The 19,908-nt window shown below is 44.6% G+C and overlaps 1 protein-coding gene across 4 annotated transcripts in view; it reads right to left on the bottom strand.

The window, feature by feature from the left end:
- ctnna2 (catenin (cadherin-associated protein), alpha 2) overlaps positions 1-19,908 on the bottom strand; it is a 1,881,920-nt gene that overhangs the window by 181,274 nt on the left and 1,680,738 nt on the right. For all 4 annotated transcript variants that reach the window (XM_070866818.1, XM_070866819.1, XM_070866821.1 and 1 more), the window contains one exon: positions 3,052-3,233. In XM_070866818.1, coding sequence (XP_070722919.1) covers positions 3,052-3,233 — 182 coding nt within the window. The remainder of the gene's footprint in view (positions 1-3,051; positions 3,234-19,908) is intronic.

Genomic DNA, 19,908 nt, shown 5'->3' on the forward strand with positions numbered 1-19,908 from the left:
CAGTGCAAATGTGCACCTGGTTTTAAATATATTTCTGCTGCGCCCGTTTCCCGGGAAAACCTCGGCAGTCAAACGGAGGCGGGAGCTGCCGGCTCCATAAGGTAAGTGGTGTGTCAGCACTCTTCGCGGGCCAGGAGGAGCGGCAGTTAAGATCGGCAGGACCTCCACATTACCGGCCTTGTTGGGGTCTTCAGCCATTCTCGGCCTCACACGCATACTCCTATCGCATTATTTATACTACATATCTTTACTCCAGAAAACCATTAAGATGTACCATGCACTTGGAAGATTAGACAAAGGATTTGCAGTCTCGTGCTGCTAGACAATTTTGGTTACAATATTAACAAAAAATACTTTGGTAGAGAAACTACAGGATTGTGAACATCTAAAGCAGAACAAAAAAAAATAAAAATACTGATCTTCGAGTTTTATTAATTCTAAACGAGTAATATCACAGATGTTGCTGCTCAGGTCTGAAAGGTTAAGGCAAATGGACCTTCAAAGTCAGGTACATTTCTGTGGTGTCAAGTTGGTGAGGGGTTCGGTTAGCACACTTCCCTTTTATCTCTATCGTCTGGGTTCAATCTGGGTTCAATAGGAAAGCTGAAAGTATTCTCTTTCTGCTAGATGAAAGAGTCTGCAAGTGCAAGGCACTCATCGACTTTTTTGCCACTGAAATAGCCCTAATCAAAGTCACAATACCCAGCACATAACAGCCATCGCTAAGTGTATCACACTACACCCGTGTTCTTCCATGATGGGTTAATGCACAAACACCTTTAGTCCTCGTTTTGTATTTACTATCGTGTGATTTTAGATGGCTTCCAAAGTGACTGTGATTCTGAGATACTACTGTTAATGCAAAATTATTTCTGTATAACTGTCTCGCCCTACAATTATTAAAACATCTTTAACATTATTAAAATGATGAGTTAACTAATAAGAAAAGATGGGCTAACATTCAATTTTGGAAAACAGGTTTCAGAGGCCAACTAAGAAATATAGTGTAACCAAACCGAACATTGACAAACCTCTACAATAATATATAAAATTATTGAATACATCACTTGAAAGACATTCCCAAAATTTTTGTTGAGGGCCACAATCCCAGCCACTGCCTTACCCAGCTCCCCAATATATATTGCCACTGAGTGTTGTTCCGCACCTACAATTGATCCAACATCTTGTATGTGGCAGCTTGAGGGCATTTAACTTGTCTGACTATTCCAGCCATTGTAGCATCCATGGCTAATCTATTTCTGTGATTTCTGTTGCTGTATTTTCTGACAGGCCTGTGATTGTAAACTGTGTAAGCTACCTTTGTTTGTGTGATATTGTTATTTCACTGACAGCCATGTGGATCAATGTACACTACTCTCTGTGTTCCAAATCCCTCGAGTTCCTGAAACACCACCAAAAAAGAAAAAGCAAATCATTTTTTTTTAAAGCCTGATTTGATGTTGCTTATGTGAGCACCATTTTGTTACTTCAACAACACTGTGCTGGCTGTGAATGCTCCAGTGCCACACACTGAAAGGATTTTGATGAATCTTCAGTAGGCGCTATATAAATACAAATTGTTGTTGGTGACTTTGCCCAACTGTCTGCTCCGTTGGCACATAGCTAATGTGGTTAACTAGCAGCTAAGCACTTCGCCTGTTTTCGATTTTAGTTTTGCTCAGTACGCATATCTTCGCAAATAGGAGCAGGCCATTTAGCTCCTTGAGCCTGTTCCGCCATTCAGTGAGATCATGGCTGCTCTGTTCTTCAACTCCATTTATCCGCTTTGCTCCATATTGCTTGATACCATTACCCCGCAAAAACCTACCGATCTCAGTCTTGAAAGCGCCAATTATTCCGGCATCCATAGCCTCTTGGAGGAGAGAATTCCAGATTTCTGCAACCCTTTGTGTGAAAACATACTTCCTGATTTCCCTCCTAAATTCTAAGTTTAGAATGTGCCATCTCGTTCTTGATTCGCCCACCAAAGGAAATAGTTTCTCAATCAGATCAACCCTCAAACTTCTCTACTCAAGGAATACAAGCCAAGCACAGATGGAAGCTGGCTTTTTACAGAAGAACATAAGACATTTTGAATGTTGTTAGCATGCTGTCTGCTCATCCTCCTCCCCCCTGCATCTCATTATGCTGAAATCAAGTATCACTGCACAACTTCCTAAGCTAACATATTTTTCCATGACCTCAAAATTGTGGAATTCCCTTTAGGCTTCAATCCTTGGGAGCACCTAATCATAATCTATTGATTTACCCGGTATGGTTTTCTCCTTTATTAGTGCTTTGTCCTTTCGGCCTTGGCCCTACACCTTGGTTCTCAATAAAGGTTTTTGTTCAGATGAGTTCTTCATGGGCAGAGACAGGAGCACGTTTTAACTGATCATTTCAGTCATCTTTAGCATTATCAAGCTCAAGGATAAGACTACAGACTTGAAGCGGGATTGTATTGCACCTATTTTGTGCTGTAAGGGCACTTACCTGCTCCCCGAAGCTGTCATGGCCTTCCATTTAGCTGCCGGGTTTCCCAAGGCCTGGGTAACTAAACCGGCCAGTGTTAGATCTGTAAAGCAGGTTCAATCAGTGGCTGCCAGCCTCGATATAATATTTAAATGACCAACCAGTCTTCCTGGGAGCAGGTAGGCTGCCCACCGTTTGTTCTGTCTCAGTTAAACCCGGAGGTGGGCTGGTTGGAGGGGAGCTGGGGTCGGGATTGTGATTTAAATTTGTTTTACATCGCACCCGACCACTAACCCACCCACCTTTGGGTGTTAAAATTCACCCCTTTGACTCTGTTTAGTGTATGGCGGATGCATTAACTTTGTTAATTGTAACAAACACATCGGCTCCTTCTGTTACTTGGTGAAAGGGGCCATTTAGATGTTGACCAGCATCCCATAAAACACACTTCTGGGCAAGTGGAAGTTGTACCCTGCACACAAGCCCTCTTTGCATCAGCATGGCCAGCGTTTCGCTCGGTTTGGTGCATGGTGGGCATATTCAGATTATTGTTATAACATATTGTCTACATTCTCTTACCTGGTGAAATCGGTCATTTCCATCATAATCATGCACATCTGCTTTGCCAGCACAATGATGTCGTTGCCGCTGTCGTCCCACTTTGCCACTTCAGCGTCCAGCTTGTTTTTCTCCTGGTGGAAGCTCTCCACTTGCTCCGCGATCTTTGCCTTTTCCTCTTGGGGGAGCTGAGCCATGATGGCCTGTACAGAAAAAAAACACATGAAAATCAAAACTGATATCTTTTCTAATTCCTGCAAAACAATGTGGCTGCCTGTATTCAGAGCTTGTCCACAGTTGCTGAAAAATTATCTTTGTGATGTCTTTTGGATGAGACGTCCTGTCTGCCCTCTCAGGTGGCACTACTCGCAGAAGAGCAAAGAGTTCGCCCCTGTGTCCTGGCCAACTTTTATCCCCCAAACAACATCAATAAACAGATTGTCTAGTCATTTATCTCAATGCTTTGTGAATATTGATGTGCGCAAATTGGCTGCCGCACTTCCTACATTACAACAGTGATTACACTTCAAAAAGTACTTTATTGGCTGTAAAGCACTTAGGGACGTCCTAAGGTCATGAAAGGCACGATAGAAATGCAACTTCCGTCTTTCTTTATAATTCTGAATTCTGTCCTTGATCCTGAGAGAAAATATGTTGGTGGCAGAAATGTGAAAATTGCATTTCTGGCCTGCTAGGGTGAGCTGAGAAGTATGTCTACCTCTAGCCTAAATAAAATGGTAGCAAATGATGGGAGAATTGCTTTATCCTTGAAAACAGGGAATAAAAATCAACTGACCCAATGTTGTTTGGCCTCTCCAACTGCATGTACACTGCTTTAAAGTCATCAGGCCCCAAAACTCCCTTTTCTCCCCAGCAGAATTGACACTGAATGAAAGTCCACAGAGAAAACACAAAGCCATTTACCCATTTAAAACCCATATATCTATCCATATACAGCAGACACCTCAAATCGCTGGAGAAATACCACCAACTCTGTCTCCACAAGATCCTGCAAATCCCCTGGGAAGATCGATGCACCAATGTCAGTGTTCTCGATCAGGCCAACATCCCCAGCATCAAAGCACTGACCACACTCGACCAGCTCCGGGCAGGCCACACTGTTCGCATGCCCGACACAAGACTCCCAAAGCAAGCGCTCTACTCAGAACTCCTACACAGCAAGTGATCCCCAGATGGGCAGAGGAAACATTTCAAGGACACCCTCAAAGCCTCCTTCATAAAGTGCAACATCCCCATCGACACCTGGGAATCCCTGGCCAAAGACCGCCCTAAGTGGAGGAAGAGCATCCGGGAAGGCGCTGAGCACCTCGAGTCTCGTCACCGAGAGCATGTAGAAAACAAGTGCAGGCAGCAGAAGGAGCGTGCGGCAAACCAGACTCCATACCCACCCCTTTCCTTCAACCACTCTCAGCCCCACCTGTGACAGAGACTGTAATTCCCGTATTGGACTGTGCAGCCACCTGAGAACTCACTTTTAGAGTGGAAGCAAGTTTTCCTCGATTTCGAGGCACTGCCTATGATGATGATGATGATGATCTGCCTTGAGATTCCATTGTGTTGATATTCACATCATGTAATCTGGAGGCAATTAAGAATCCAAAAGAATGCTTTGAAATATTTGGACTGCTTCCTTGGCTATACCTTCCACCACCTGCCCCACACAACTCAGTGTGAAAGTACTGTGGCCCTAATCACTAAAGGATGCATTTGTCTTATCCCTTCATTCCTCTTGCACCTCACAATGTTGCACCTCTGACCTCACTGTCCTCACAGCCTCATTCCACATTTGCCCTGATATATGTTTCCTCGTTACCTTCTTCAGCCTCTGGACTGAATGATTCTTCATCCTTGGTGATTTCAGCCTCCATCTCAATTACCCATGTCCTCTCTGCTCTGAATTCGCTGACCTCCCATCCCCCTAAAAATCTCTCACCATACAAACACTTCTGACCACACTCAACTCATCCATGAGACCCACTCCTGTCCCTTTGACTCCATTTCCATTGACCATCCAACTTCTTTTCCTGGTACCTATGCTGGCTCAGATTATAAAATATACCTTCTTCTCAGGTACTGTTCCACTCCATTTTAAAACGGCCATCAGTGCCCCTTCCCTAAAAAAATCCCCTACCTTCAGCCCCTCTGACCGAGCAAGCTACCTCCGTTTCAGTACCAAAGCCTTTCAACCCGTTGTCGCTTCCCAAGGCCCCTACTTTCACTACGATTGTGCGCCGTTTTTTGGCGTCCAAACGTTTTTTGCCGTCAAATCCTCAGTTTCCAATTTACACCAACATTTGTTCACCGGCGAGGATCATTTTAGCGCAGACACGAGTACAAACGGTCTCAGGCACTGTTTTTCTGCAGTTAGGCGATTTTGACCATCCACAATTTTTTTCAACGCTGCGCACACTGCCAAAAATCCCCGAAAAAAACCCTGTGAACTTGAGGAAATCGGCGCGGCACACAAAAGGACATTGGGGCCAGGCAAAAGAAGGCAAAATAAAATACAAATGCTTGGATTTTTTTGGACAGGGTACTCTGAAAATAACTCAGAATTGCGAGACAACTCAATAAACAAATGTATAAGTTTTTCGGAGGGAAGGAACTGAAATAACTTTGCAGGGTTAGGGTTAGGGTGGTTCTTTTTCACCCAAATTGCAACTGACCACCTCAACACAATTGTTGCTGGCTGGGCTCCAGGCACTGCTCTCTGGGGGGGGTAGAGGATTCCAAAAATTCACGACCCTCTGAGAAAAGAAATTCCTCCTCATTTCCATTTTAAATGGGCAACCCCTTATTAGAAACATAGAAACATAGAAAATAGGTGCAGGAGTAGGCCATTCGGCCCTTCAAGCCTGCACCACCATTCAATAAGATCATGGATGATCATTCCCTCAGTACCCCTTTCCTGCTTTCTCTCCATACCCCTTGATTCCCTTAGCCGAAAGGGCCATATCTAACTCCCTCTTGAATATATCCAATAAACTGGCATCAACAACTCTCTGCGGCAGGGAATTCCACAGGTTAACAACTCTCTGAGTGAATAAGTTTCTCCTCATCTCAGTCCTAAATGGCCTACCCCTTATCCTAAGACGATGTCCCCTGGTTCTGGACTTCCTCAACATCGGGAACATTCTTCCTGCATCTAACCTGTCCACTCCTGTCAGAATCTTATACATTTCTATGAGATCCCATCTCATCCTTCTAAACTCCAGTGAATAAAGGCCCAGTTGATCAATCTCTCCTCATATGACAGTCCAGCCATCCCTGGAATTAGTCTGGTGAACCTTCGCTGCACTCCCTCAATAGCAAGAACGTCCTTCCTCAGATTAGGAGACCAAAACTGAACACAAGATGAGGTCTCACTAAGGCCCTGTACAACTGCAGTAAGACCTCCCTGCTCCTATACTCAAAACCCCTAGCTATGAAGGCCAACATTTGCCCTCTTCACCGCCTGCATGCCCACTTTCAGTGACTGATGAACCATAACACCCAGGTCTTGTTGCACCTCCCCTTTTCCTAATCTGTCGCCATTCAGATAATATCTGCCTTCGTATTTTTCCCCCCAAAATGGATAACCTCAAATTTATCCACATTATACTGCATCTGCTATGCATTTGCCCACTCACCTAACCTGTCCAAGTCACCCTGCAACTTCTTAGCATCCTCCTCACAGCTCACACCGCCACCCAGTTTAGTGTCATCTGCAAACTTGGAGATATTACAGTCAATTCCTTCATCTAAGTCGTTAATGTATGTTGTAAAAAGCTGGGGTCCCAGCACTGAGCCATGCAGCACGCCACTAGTCACTGCCTGCCATTCTGAAAAGGACCCATTTCTCCCGACTCTCTTCTTCCTTTCTGCCAACCAGTTCTCTATCCACGTCAATACATTACCCCCAATACCATGCGCTTTGATTTTGCACACCAATCTCTTGTGCGGGACCTTGTCAAAAGCCTTTTGAAAGTCCAAATACACCACATCCACTGGTTCGCAGTTGTCCACTCTGCCAGTTACATCCTCAAAAAATTCCAGAAGATTCGTCAAGCAGGATTTCCCTTTCATAAATCCATGCTGACTTGGTCCGATCCTGTTACTGCTTTCCAAATGCGCTGCTATTTCATCCTTAATGATTGATTCCAACATTTTCCCCACTACTGATGTCAGGCTATAATTACCGTTTTTCTCTCTCCCTCCTTTTTTAAAAAGTGGTGTTACATTAGCTACCCTCCAGTCCATAGGAACTGATCCAGAGTCGATAGAATGTTGGAAAATGATCACCAATGCATCAACTATTTCTAGGGCCACTTCCTTAAGTATTCTGGGATGCAGACTATCAGGCCCCGGGGATTTATCAGCCTTCAATCCCATCAATTTCCCGAACATAATTTCCTGCCTAATAAGGATATCCTTCAGTTCCTCCTTCTCACCAGACCCACTGTCCCCTAGTACATTCGGAAGGTTATTTGTGTCTTCCTTCGTGAAGACAGAACCGAAGCATTTGTCAGTTGGTCTGCCATTTCTTTGTTCCCCATTATAAATTCACCTGAATCTGACTGCAAGAGACCTACATTTGTCTTCACTAATATTTTTCTCTGCACATATTTATAGAAGCTTTTGCAGTCAGTTTTTATGTTCCCTGCAAGCTTCCTCTCGTACTCTATTTTCCCCTTCTTAATTAAACCCTTAGCCTTCCTCTGTTGAATTCTAAATTTCTCCCAGTCCTCAGGTTTGTTGCTTTTTCTAACCAAATTATATGCCTCTTCCTTGGCTTTAACACTATCCTTAACTTCCCTTGTTAGCCATGGTTGAGCCACCTTCCCTGTTTTATTTTTACTCCAGACAGGGATGTACAATTGCTGAAGTTCATCCATGTGATCTTTAAATATTTGCCATTGCTTATCCACCATCAACCCTTTAAGTATCATTTGCCAGTCTATTCTAGCCAATTCACGCCTCATACCATCGAAGTTAACTTTCCTTAAGTTCAGGACCCCAGTTTCCGAATTAATTGTGTCACTCTCCATCTTCATAAAGAATTCTACGATATTATGGTCACTCTTCCCCAAGGGGCCTTGAACAACAAGATTACTAATTAGTCCCTTCTCACTACACATCACCCAGTCTAGGATGGCCAGCTCTCTCATTGGTTCCTCGACATATTGGTCTAGAAAACCATCCCTAATGCACTCCAGCAAATCCTCCTCCACCGCATGGCTACCAGTTTGGTTAGCCGAATCAATATGTAGATTAAAGTTGCCCATGATAACTGCTGTACCTTTATTGCACACATCCCTTATTTCTTGTTTGATGCTGTCCCCAACCTCACTACTACTGTTTGGTGGTCTGTTAACAACTCCCAGTAGCGTTTTCTGCCCTTTGGAATACGCAGCTCCACCCATACCAATTCCACATCATCCAGGCTAATGTCCCTCCTTACTATTGCATTAATTTCCACTTTAACCAGCAACGCCACCCCGCCTCCTTTTCCTCTTTGCCTATTCTTCTTAAATGTTGAATACCCCTGGATGTTGAGTTCCCAGCCTTGGTCACCCTGGAGCCATGTCTGCGTGATGCCAATTACATCATATCCGTTAACTGATATCTGCGCAGTTAATTTGTCTACCTTATTCCGAATACTCCTCGCATTGAGGCACAGAGCCTTCAGGCTTGTCTTTTTAGCACACTTTGCTCCTTTAGAATTTTTCTGTAATGTGGCCCTTTTTGTTTTTTTGCCTTGGGTTTCTCTGCCCTCCACTTTTACTGTTCTCCTTTGTATCTTTTGCTTCTGCCTCCATTTTATTTCCCTCTGTCTCCCTGCATAGGTTCCCATCCCCCTGCCATGTTAGTTTAACTCCTCCCCAACAGCACTAGCAAACACTCCCCCGAGTACATTGGTTCCGGTCCTGCCCAGGCGCAGACCGTCCGGTTTGTACTGGTCCCACCTCCCCCAGAATCCGTTCCAATGTCCCAGGAATTTGAATCCCTCCCTTCTGCACCACTCCTCAAGCCACGTATTCATCTGAGCTATCCTGCGATTCCTACTCTGACTAGCATGTGGCACTGGTAGCAATCTTGAGATTACTACTTTTGAGGTCCTACTTTTTAATTTAGCTCCTAGCTCCCTAAATTCGTCTTGTAGGACCTCATCCCGGTTTTTACCTATATCGTTGGTACCTACATGCACCACGACAACTGGCTGTTCACGCTCCCTTTTCAGAATGTCCTGCATCCGCTCCGAGACATCCTTGACCCTTGCACCAGGGAGGCAACACACCATGCTAGAATCTCGGTTGCTGCCGCAGAAACGCCTATCTATTCCCCTTACAATCGAATCCCCTATCACTATCGCTCTCCCACTCTTTTTCCTGTTCTCCTGTGCAGCAGAGCCACCCACGGTGCCTTGAACTTGGCTGCTGCTGCTCCCCCCGATGAGTCATCCCCCTCAACATTACCCAAAACGGTGTATCTGTTTTGCAGGGGGATGACCGCAGCGGACCCCTGAACTACCTTCCTTGCACTGCTCTTCCTGCTGGTCACCCATTTATTATCTGACTGTGTACCCTTTACCTGCAGTAAGACCAACTCGCTAAACGTGCTATTCACGTCATTCTCAGCATCGTGGATGCTCCAGAGTGAATCCACCCGCAGCTCCAGTGCTGCAATGCGGTCCGTCAGGAGCTGGAGGCGGATACACTTCTCGCACACGTCGTCGTCAGGGACACCGGAAGCGTCCCTGACTTCCCACATAGTACAGGAGGAGCATAACACGTGTCCGAGCTGTCCTGCCATGACTTAACCCTTAGATAAACTTAATTTGGCAACAACAATGCTAAATGTTACTTACTGATAAAGAAAACAAAAAAGAAAAGCTACTTACCAATCACCAGTCAATCACTTAACCTTTTGGCTGTGACGTCACCTTTCAATTTCTTTCTACTTCTTTTTTGCCTTCTCACCCCGCTGCAGCTGCACCGGTAGGCCTCTCGACTGCCCGAACTCCTCCTCGACTGCCACTGTTTCTGACAGACCCGCTGGGCCTTTTGTAGGCCTCTCGACTGCCCGAACTCCTCCTCGACTGCCACTGTTTCTGACAGACCCGCTGGGCCTTTTGTAGGCCTCTCGACTGCCCGAACTCCTCCTCGACTGCCACTGTTTCTGACAGACCCGCTGGGCCTTTTGTAGGCCTCTCGACTGCCCGAACTCCTCCTCGACTGCCACTGTTTCCGACAGACCCGCTGGGCCTTTTGTAGGCCTCTCGACTGCCCGAACTCCTCCTCGACTGCCACTGTTTCCGGCAGACTCGCTGGGCCTTTTGTAGGCCTCTCGACTGCCCGAACTCCTCCTCGACTGCCACTGTTTCCGACAGACCCGCTGGGCCTTTTGTAGGCCTCTCGACTGCCCGAACTCCTCCTCGACTGCCACTGTTTCCGACAGACCCGCTGGGCCTTTTGTAGGCCTCTCGACTGCCCGAACTCCTCCTCGACTGCCACTGTTTCCGACAGACCCGCTGGGCCTTTTGTAGGCCTCTCGACTGCCCGAACTCCTCCTCGACTGCCACTGTTTCCGACAGACCCGCTGGGCCTTTTGTAGGCCTCTCGACTGCCCGAACTCTTGCTCGACTGCCGCCGCCTCCGACAGACCCGCTGGGCCTTTTGTAGGCCTCTCGACGGCCCAAACTCCTCCTTGACTGCCGTTGTTTATTCTGAAACAATGACCCCTAGTTCTAGAAGAACATTCCCTATGTATTGCATTGCCTCTTGACACACTGACTTGAGTCAGTCATGATCTTATTGAATGGCGCAGCAGGCTCGAGGAGCCAAATGGCCTACTCCTGCTCCTATTTCTTATGTTCTTATGAGTCACAACCACTTGGAATTTTCTAACTGGGAAAATATAAAGATACTTCAGGCTAGGATTAATACTACACAAAATGCGTCCTTAAATTATGGTAGCTGAACTGATAGTACATTATTTGGCAACACATTCTGTTCCTGAAGTATTAAGAGTGACCCTAATCTTATGCCCTATAAAAAGCGTATCAGGTTGACAACAGATTTATTGAGGTACAATATGCAGCCTGCCGCCCTGCAGACAATCAAAACCAGAACTTTAAACAACAAATTCTAATAGTTTATGTAAGATATAAAAATGCGTCTATCGTGTGTTCGAGCCTGGAAATCAGTGTTGGCAGTCTGACATTTTAATGGGGGCATTAATTCATCTATTTTAAATGGGTTAACGCCGCAAACAAAGAATGTCATATGAAGGTGTTAGCCTTCATCCATTAATACTGCCAACAGCAAGTTCCAGGCTTTGGAGTTTTCTACAGCAGATGTGAGCATAACTATTATGGGATTCACTGACACCCAATGTTTAATTATTCAATGTCACACTCGCCCATCACACCTGTCCTTGTTGACCTACATTGGCTCTAAAACCCAGACGCCTCATAAATTTAACATTCTCAATCCCTTATGTTTAAATTTCTGGAGGACCTTGACCTTCCCTATCTCGTGACCCCTATAACCCCCCCACTTCCCCACCCCACCACCCCAGCGCCCCACTTCAAAATAGCATTGTCAAACCTGCAGAATTATCCTGCAGTTTCCAGAAATTAAAGATTAATTTCTGTGAGCAACCGATGTGAAAAATCGTAAGTGCCTCAAAACAAACAGAGTGTATTTTTTGTTTCTCTCTCCACAGATGCCGCCTGACTTGCTAAGTATTTCCAGTATTTTCTGGTTTTATTTCAGATTTCCAGCAGTATTTTGTATTCGTGTTTTTCATTTTCTTTGAACACTTAAATTTAGTTCCAGAAATACTGATGGGAAAAAAGGCTGTTTGGGCGGGGCAATGGAAGGCGGGAATTAGATGATGAAATCCCCAGGAATATGTCGAAGCAGAGTTGGGAACACCTTGCTCCCGAGACTTTAGCCTCATGCATTTCACCCTTCGCTCCACCCTGCTTTAAGCCACCTTGCTCCCAATCTATCGAATGTCCTTCCCAAATCTTCTGCCTCTCCACCTCCCTCTCCTCCTTTAAGACCCTTCTTAAAACCCACTACACCCCTTCCTAATACCTCCTTTGGCTTAGATGTCCATTTTTGTTGTGCCACTGTGAAGAATCAGAGGAGATGGGATTACTGCATTAAATTAAATGTGACACATCTCTTGCATTGATCTCACTTTTACTTTTTCTTTCTTACTTGAACTTTATTATTTATTTTAATTAACACATTGGCGGTTTATTGCATGCAAAATTTTTCCAAGGCAAATGTTAGCTTGTCGCTCATGGGTTGGGTAAACCTATTGAATAAATATTATGCCAAACAGCTAGAACCAATCACAGGAGCAGAACAGAAACTGCCCATTTGGCCCATCAATGTCTGTACCATTAATAATAGCCATGAGCCAACTGGTTCAATCTCACTCGCCTGCTCACTCCTCATACTATTTAATATTTTGCTTTGTCAACCAACTCTCTACAGTCCCCATCACTTACACCATTCCCGTTTATCCCGGATAGCCACCTGTATCAGGCAAATGGCGTTGACCATTTGCCATTGCGTCAGCCGTGGCTAGTTCGTAGTACTCTCGCTTCCGAGTCAGAGAGATATAGGTTAAAGTCGCACTCCAGACACAATCTAGACCAACACTCCCGGTGCAGCAATGATGTTGTTCAGATGAGGCATTAAACCGAGGCCTCATCTGCAGACTCAGTTTAATGTCTCATCTGATCCCATGGCACTGTTTTAAAGAATTGCCATTTGGAAATGTACGGGCTAATAATTGAAAGTCAGCATGGATTTGTTAAAGGCAAATCGCGTTTGACTAACTTGTGGTGAATGGATTTCAATGTAAGCAAATGTGAGGTCATCAACTTTGGACCTAAAAAGGATAGAACAGGGTGCTTTCTAAATAGCGAAAGGCTAAAAATTGTGGAGGTCCAAAGAGACTTGAGAATCCAGATACATAAATCATTAAAATGTCATGAACAGGTCCAGAAAATAATCACATAGGCTAATGGGATGACCTTTATATCGAGAGGACTAAAATACAAGGGGGTAGATGTTATGCTGCAGCTATACAAAACTCTGGTTAGACCACACTTGGGAGCACCATGAGCAGTTCTGGGCATGTTGGAAGGATATATTGGCCTTGGAGAGAATGTAGCGTAGGTTTGCCAGAATGATACCCGGACTTCAATGGTTAAGTTATGAGGAGCGATTACACAAATTAGGGTTGCATTTCCTAGTATTGTTAAGGGGTGATCTGATCAAAGTTTTCAAACTATTACAGGGAACTGATAGGGGAGATAGAGAGGGCTGGATTTTCGGTTTGCTGCCGCCTCTGTTTGTGTCCCGGAGGGGCGGTACTGGCAGCGGAAATCATTTTTGGGCAGCTGGCCAGCTTCCAGCGTCCCACCAGGATATTTGGTGCCAGGGTTTGCGGGGCGTGGAGCATTACCGCCCAGGAGAGGCGGGCCAGTGTGCAACGCCCCTGAATGCGACACCGTCTCGAAATTTGTTTCGTGCCGATCCGTAGCTCCACGTAGCGTGCCCTAGTGGGACCGCCTGGGAAAGTTGGTGGTCCGAGCTGTACCGGCCACAGTGAGGGAAGGAATGTCTACCTGAGGTAAATGTGATTGTTTTTTTAATGTTTTCAGTTTTGCGATTCATGTTAATGTCGCGTCAGTAAAGTATTGGGAATGTTTTTGGTGTTTTTTTTTAGTGCCTCTCTTAGGGTGCCCCGAGGCCGGCTGTTTGCCTTGGGATTTTCAGCTGCTCAGCCAGCCTAAAAAAAGGTGTAGAACGCCTCCCTTAGCACTCCGCTCCACACTCAGGGCCCAGCTGGTGAATTTTGCGGCTGGAGATGCAAAATTTACCGCTCCGCCTGGATTAACGCCTCAACAGAGGCGCGACCAAACTTCCACCCCAGAGAAACTATTTCCACTGGTTAGGGGGGTATAGTATAAAGGTTAGAGCCAGACCTTTCAGGAGTGAAATTAGGAAACACTTGTACACCCCAAAGGTGGTAGAAGTTTTGAACTCTCTTCAGCAAACTGCAATTGATTCTCGATCAATTATTAATTTTAAATCGGAGCTTGATAGCTTTCTGTTAATCAGAGGTATTATCTTAATGAATATGGGCTAGAGTTAGGTTGCAGATCAGCCATGATCTCATTGAATGGCGGAGCAGACTCGAGGGATTGAATGGTCTACTCCTGTTCCTATGTTTCTAAAACTAAGTACTTTTCTAGTTTCAAATGTGTGCTAACCTTCCTATTGATCCATGGAACATCTGCCTTAAACACATTCCTTTTTTTCCTTACTGGAATATATTTTTACCCTATCAACCTCCTCTTCAAATACTTCCCATTGTTGATCTAAGCTCTGTTTGCCAATTTTTCCTTCCAATTAATCTGGACCAAGTCTCTTTTTAATCTCGCTGAAATTTTCCAGTCAAGTCCCCTCATCTTTCATAGAATCATAGAATCGTACAGCACAGAAGGAGGCCATTCAGCTCACCGAGTCTGTGCCGGCTCTCTCAAAGAGCAATCCAGTTAGTCCCTTTCCCCCCGCTCTTTCCCCATAACCCTGCAATTTTTTCTCCTTCAATTCCTTTTTGAAGGCTGCTATTGAATCTGTATCTACCACCCTATCGGGCAGTGCATTCCAGATCCTAACCACTCGTTGCGGAAAAAAGTTTTTCCTCATGTTGCCTCTGCTTTTTTGTTTGCCAATCACTTTAAATCTGTTATCAACCCTCTCATTATCAACCCTTCTTTGATTTTTATTTTTCTCTTCTGACACTGAAATTAATTATATTGTGGTTACTGTCTCCTAAATATTCTCCAACTGTCAGATCAATGCATTATTACTCATAAGAACATAAGAACATAAGAATTAGGAACAGGAGTAGGCCATCTAGCCCCTCCAGCCTGCTCCGCCATTCAACAAGATCATGGCTGATCTGGCCGTGGACTCAGCTCCACTTACCAGCTCCCCGTAACCCTTAATTCCCTTATTGGTTAAAAATCTATCTATCTGTGACTTGAATACATTCAATGAGCTAGCCTCAATTGCTTCCTTGGGCAGAGAATTCCACAGATTCACAACCCTCTGGGAGAAGAAATTCTTTCTCAACTCGGTTTTAAATTGGCTCCCCCGTATTTGAGGCTGTGCCCCCTCGTTCTATCCTCCCCTACCAGTGGAAACAACCTCTCTGCCTCTATCTTGTCTATCCCTTTCATGATTTTAAATGTTTCTATAAGATCACCCCTCATCCTTCTGAACTCCAACGAGTACAGACTCAGTCTACTCAATCTATCATAATAAGGTAACCCCCTCATCTCCGGAATCAGCCTAGTGAATCGTCTCTGTACCCCCTCCAAAGCTAGTATATCCTTCCTTAAGTAAGGTGACCAAAACTGCATGCAGTACTCCAGGTGTGACCTCACCAATACCCTATACAGGTGCAGCAGGACCTCCCTGCTTTTGTACTCCATCCCTGTTGTAGAGAGTCGAAAGATATATATAGACTTAGGCATTAGGCACCTGCTGGATATTTAGAACTCACATAAGCTTAAATGGACACACACATAAAATGGCTGCCCAGGCATTATGGGAAATCAGGTAGTCAAACTGTGAACTGTTGAACGTTCACTGACCGAGCAATAACCCTGTGAGGCCCACTGTAGGAATGCCTGGGAAGGCAGAGATAAGAAGGAAGCCATCTCCTGTGAACAAGGCCATAAACCAATTAATTCCCCAGGAAGAAAGATAAGAGGGAAACCATTTGCTGTAAACAAGGCTACAAACCAATTATTTCTCCCAGATGAAAGAACTAGGGAGAGAACATATAAAGTCATCGATCAACCCAAATTGACAATGGTTCCCTGGTTACTAGGAGAATTCTATTGGATTAAAAAACCTATATGTAATCTATAATCGTTATGATTGGCTTGTGTCCAGCCGTGATGAGCTGTGTAACTGCAGTAAGCTGTTTTTTTAACTGTTGTAAAACATATAAAGGTACATGTAACTCTTTGTTCTGTGAAGAGAAACCTGGATACGGTCCTGAGTTTTTCCTTCCCGCTGAGCGTAATAAAGCTGCTTCAGCATTGGAACCGACCCTGAGTGATTGAAATTACAAAGTTTGAATTGGGATTTTGAGATATTCAGAGAAGGCACAGGAAATACTGAGGTGGATTTAAAAAAAAAAGATTAAATTAAATCTGATCAGGTCAAACTCCTGGGCAAGTGGCGAGCTATCTGCGAAGGTGTAAAAGGAACTTTTGGAAAATGTTAAAAAACAGCAAGCTTTAGTAACGGCTTTGAAACTGGAGCATTTTGAGATAACGAAAGGCAGCACTCAAACTCTCAAAGCTGGTCTCCATTCCAGTTATGGAGAAAAAGAAAAAGATAAAGACGCCACTTTGAAAGTAAACAAATTAACAACTTTATGGAGTTACGAACCCTCCGTGTAAAATACAAAACCTAATTTGAAGAAAGAAAAAAAAAAAAGATGTAACGGACTAAATGGAAAAAGACATAACTTACTAAATACTAGTTGATGTTTGCTGTGAAAAAGATATTGGTTTAATTAGAAGAGGAAAAAAAAAAAAAAAATTGGAATAAGTAAAAAACACTCTACATGGATTCGAATTTTCAATTATGAAAAAGTTTCAATGCAGTTTGAAAAGATTTCCAAAATGTCCCGAACAGTCTAAACAAGCAGGAGGGTTTTGAAGATAACGAGGAGAAAGAGAGAAATAAAAAAAAAAAACAGAATTGAATTTCAGTAAACAAAATTGCTATTGTATGTGTGGTCTTGTTTTAAAACAATTTAAAAAAAAAAAAATTCTTTGGCAAGTACTTGAATTAGAAGTTAAGAAAACATTGGAGTTTACTCTAATGATTTATGCTGTTTAACGGATTCCTAATTTCGAAGCCAGTTTTGAAGGCACAAAGACTTTTTTTTCAGATGATTACGTGAAGTCACGTAATGACATCAGGTCTTCTTACAAACCTGGAAAGGAGTTAACCCTTTCCATTGACAGCCGTTTTATACTGAACATTATTAATTTGGATTTCTTAATAGGGAAAAAAAGGACTCACCTAACAGAGGAAACAAAAATAAAAACAGAACTAGCTTATGTAATAATACTTGCCTGATACAATAAAGAAATAGATATTCAATAAAACAAATTGAAGAGTTAAAAGCTAAGATAAACAGGCTGGAAGAGATAACGGGACTAGACGGATAGTGCAGTGCGCAGCCATAGCACCATCACCTCTGGCAATAGAGCCAATGTACCCCACGGTGGGTAGGTGTAGTCCACAAACCCAACCTAACGGTAAAGCAGACAGCGATGTTTGGAGGAATAGCTTTGGCCTTGGTCATAATAGGAGTTTGGGTAATATTTAAGTGGGTAAAGACACGGGCGCACGCCCTACAGATTCAGCTCGAAATGGTTCGATTATAACCTTGTCCTTCTGATTTTGCAGGGTGACAGGGACACTCGTAGAGCAAAAAAACTTAACCCCTGGTGACGACCAGGCCGTCTGTTTAAAATTACAGATAATACTTACCGGAATGGGAATACGAAAGGCGCTACTCGTAATATGGATAGCCCTGCGACATGCACGTACCCTGGGCAACACCGACGGACAGCAGAGCACGCTGGAAATAAACAACTATATGAACTATGGAGTCTTGTTTAATTTAACGGACGGAATGTGCATCCCAGCAACCAAGGACTGGAGCAAGGACAGGACTTATTTTAATGCATGGTTACAAGTGAATCCTAATAAGAATCCTAATAAGAATAAGAGTATGTGTACAGTGCTCCACGGGTATAAGGAGCAGATGCATTAAACGGAGGGATGTCAAAGGGCCTGATGAATGTACTTTCGGCATAATTTGCGCGCCTCCGGGACAATCCCAGCAATCAGTCATCCGCAAGAAGGGAATGGGGCTGTGTGGGTATTACGAGGAGGCGGGGGCGGCTGCTATATCAATGTATGTATGTTTCTCACCCCCTCCGACACCGCGCCCCATAAGAATCACTACATTGCCCGAAGAACTGCCTTGTCCCATAACTACTAAGGGACCAGAAAATGGGATTGCAATGTACAACGAAGGGGAATTATTGTATGATAATGTTAAACATGAAATTGTGCCTGTTCTGATCAATATTTCAGGCATCCAGATGCCGGAATATTGTACCAAACAGTCAAGGAAGATGTACAATGTATTAAGTAAAGTCGTAATGCAGCAGGCTGCCGATGCCATGGGTGCCAGTAAGTTCCGGGGACAGGGGTTAGCACCCAGGGTGAAGAGGGAAATAGTAAATGATGTTGCTACCGTTTTCAATACAGGAACCTCCGTAGTGAACTCGATAGACATACAAGGGCTAAATGAGAGGGTAGAACAGCTTAAAGGGGTGATGAAGGGGTTATTGGAGAGGGTGGAGCAAAACCAGGAAGACCAGGCCAACCTAGGAAAGGAGGGGGCCGAAATCCAGTTGGATGGCATCTCAGTCCTGGAAGCTCACGCTAAAACCATCAATCACCTCATTGATAGAGAACAAGAAGATACAATAAAGCAAAGACAGGGGCAACTCTGTCATGCTTATGGTCTGTGGATGGTGGGACAGATCCGCCACAACCTCAACCAGATCCAACGCGGGGAGGTACCCGATTGGATAGACAGTTCACATTTAGCTCAGTTGGCGAACCAAAGGGGGACACTGGATAATTGTACTCTGAAGGGACTGACCCGAGTATACCCCGCAATTCCAGATTGCCAGATGCGTAGGACTACCGGGATAGGGATAGTCCTGTTGATCCCCATAGCAACGCCGGACTCAGGGCCGTTCCCCTTATACCAACTAGAGAATATCGGAGTAATACGGGAAAATGTCTCCATACGCTACTACCTGACCACCACCTCTGCCGTTCGTCGAAACAACATACTTACCGGGATTTCCCTAGCAGATTGCAAGCAAAGGGGGGAAATCACAGTATGCCCTCACCCGGTGGGCCGAGGCGAACTAGACGAGTGCGGGTTTAACCGAACCAATGGGTGTGTACTAGAAATAGTGCCCGCACACATGCACTTCGCGAGGGCAGGCTACGGAGGGAGGGGAAGATACTGCGTCTCTACTACTGAGCGTTCATACCAGTATAATGACCTGCAGTGCCCTATACCGCAGCCAAACTTTTGCTTTACACCACTACGACCTGTCGCGATCGGGCAAGCGCATATCACCCAGGTTAGGCGCCGGAAGTCCGAAGTTATTGAAGTAACTGATCAGCTCCATGATCATTTGCAGGATTATGACGAGCCAGAGCAGGTCCCTATCCCACATCTAACCGAAGTATTACGGGAGTTGAGGCTCAGAGTGGGGCAATCCGTAAAACTCTATCACCAGCTACAAACTAAAATCAAAGAAGATACCGAGGTAGACTTACAAAGTCAGAGTTGGTGGAGAAAGGTCTGGGACTGGGGAATAAATGTGAACATCCACCCATGGATTCGAATTATTTCACACACACTGGTCGGAATACAATTAATCTTAGCAATAACATGGGGCGTGATGGCCTGCTAGGTATGCAGGCGCCACAAACGGCAGAAACGGACCAATCACCGTTCCCTGGATATTAAACAAGTCTGTTGATAAGGGGACGGGAGGAGCTAGCCTTTGTTAATTTGATTTGAGCAACCGGAACTCCTGAAACCGCGTGACTGGCCAGCACGTTGAGGCAAGGAATACCGGGCCGTGCACAAATATCAGATAAAGGCAGTATTTCGGTTAAAAGGGGACTAGGACTAGTCCCTTTACCGAAA

This window comes from Pristiophorus japonicus, chromosome 2, assembly GCF_044704955.1.
Source record: "Pristiophorus japonicus isolate sPriJap1 chromosome 2, sPriJap1.hap1, whole genome shotgun sequence".
NCBI lineage: Eukaryota > Metazoa > Chordata > Chondrichthyes > Pristiophoridae > Pristiophorus > Pristiophorus japonicus.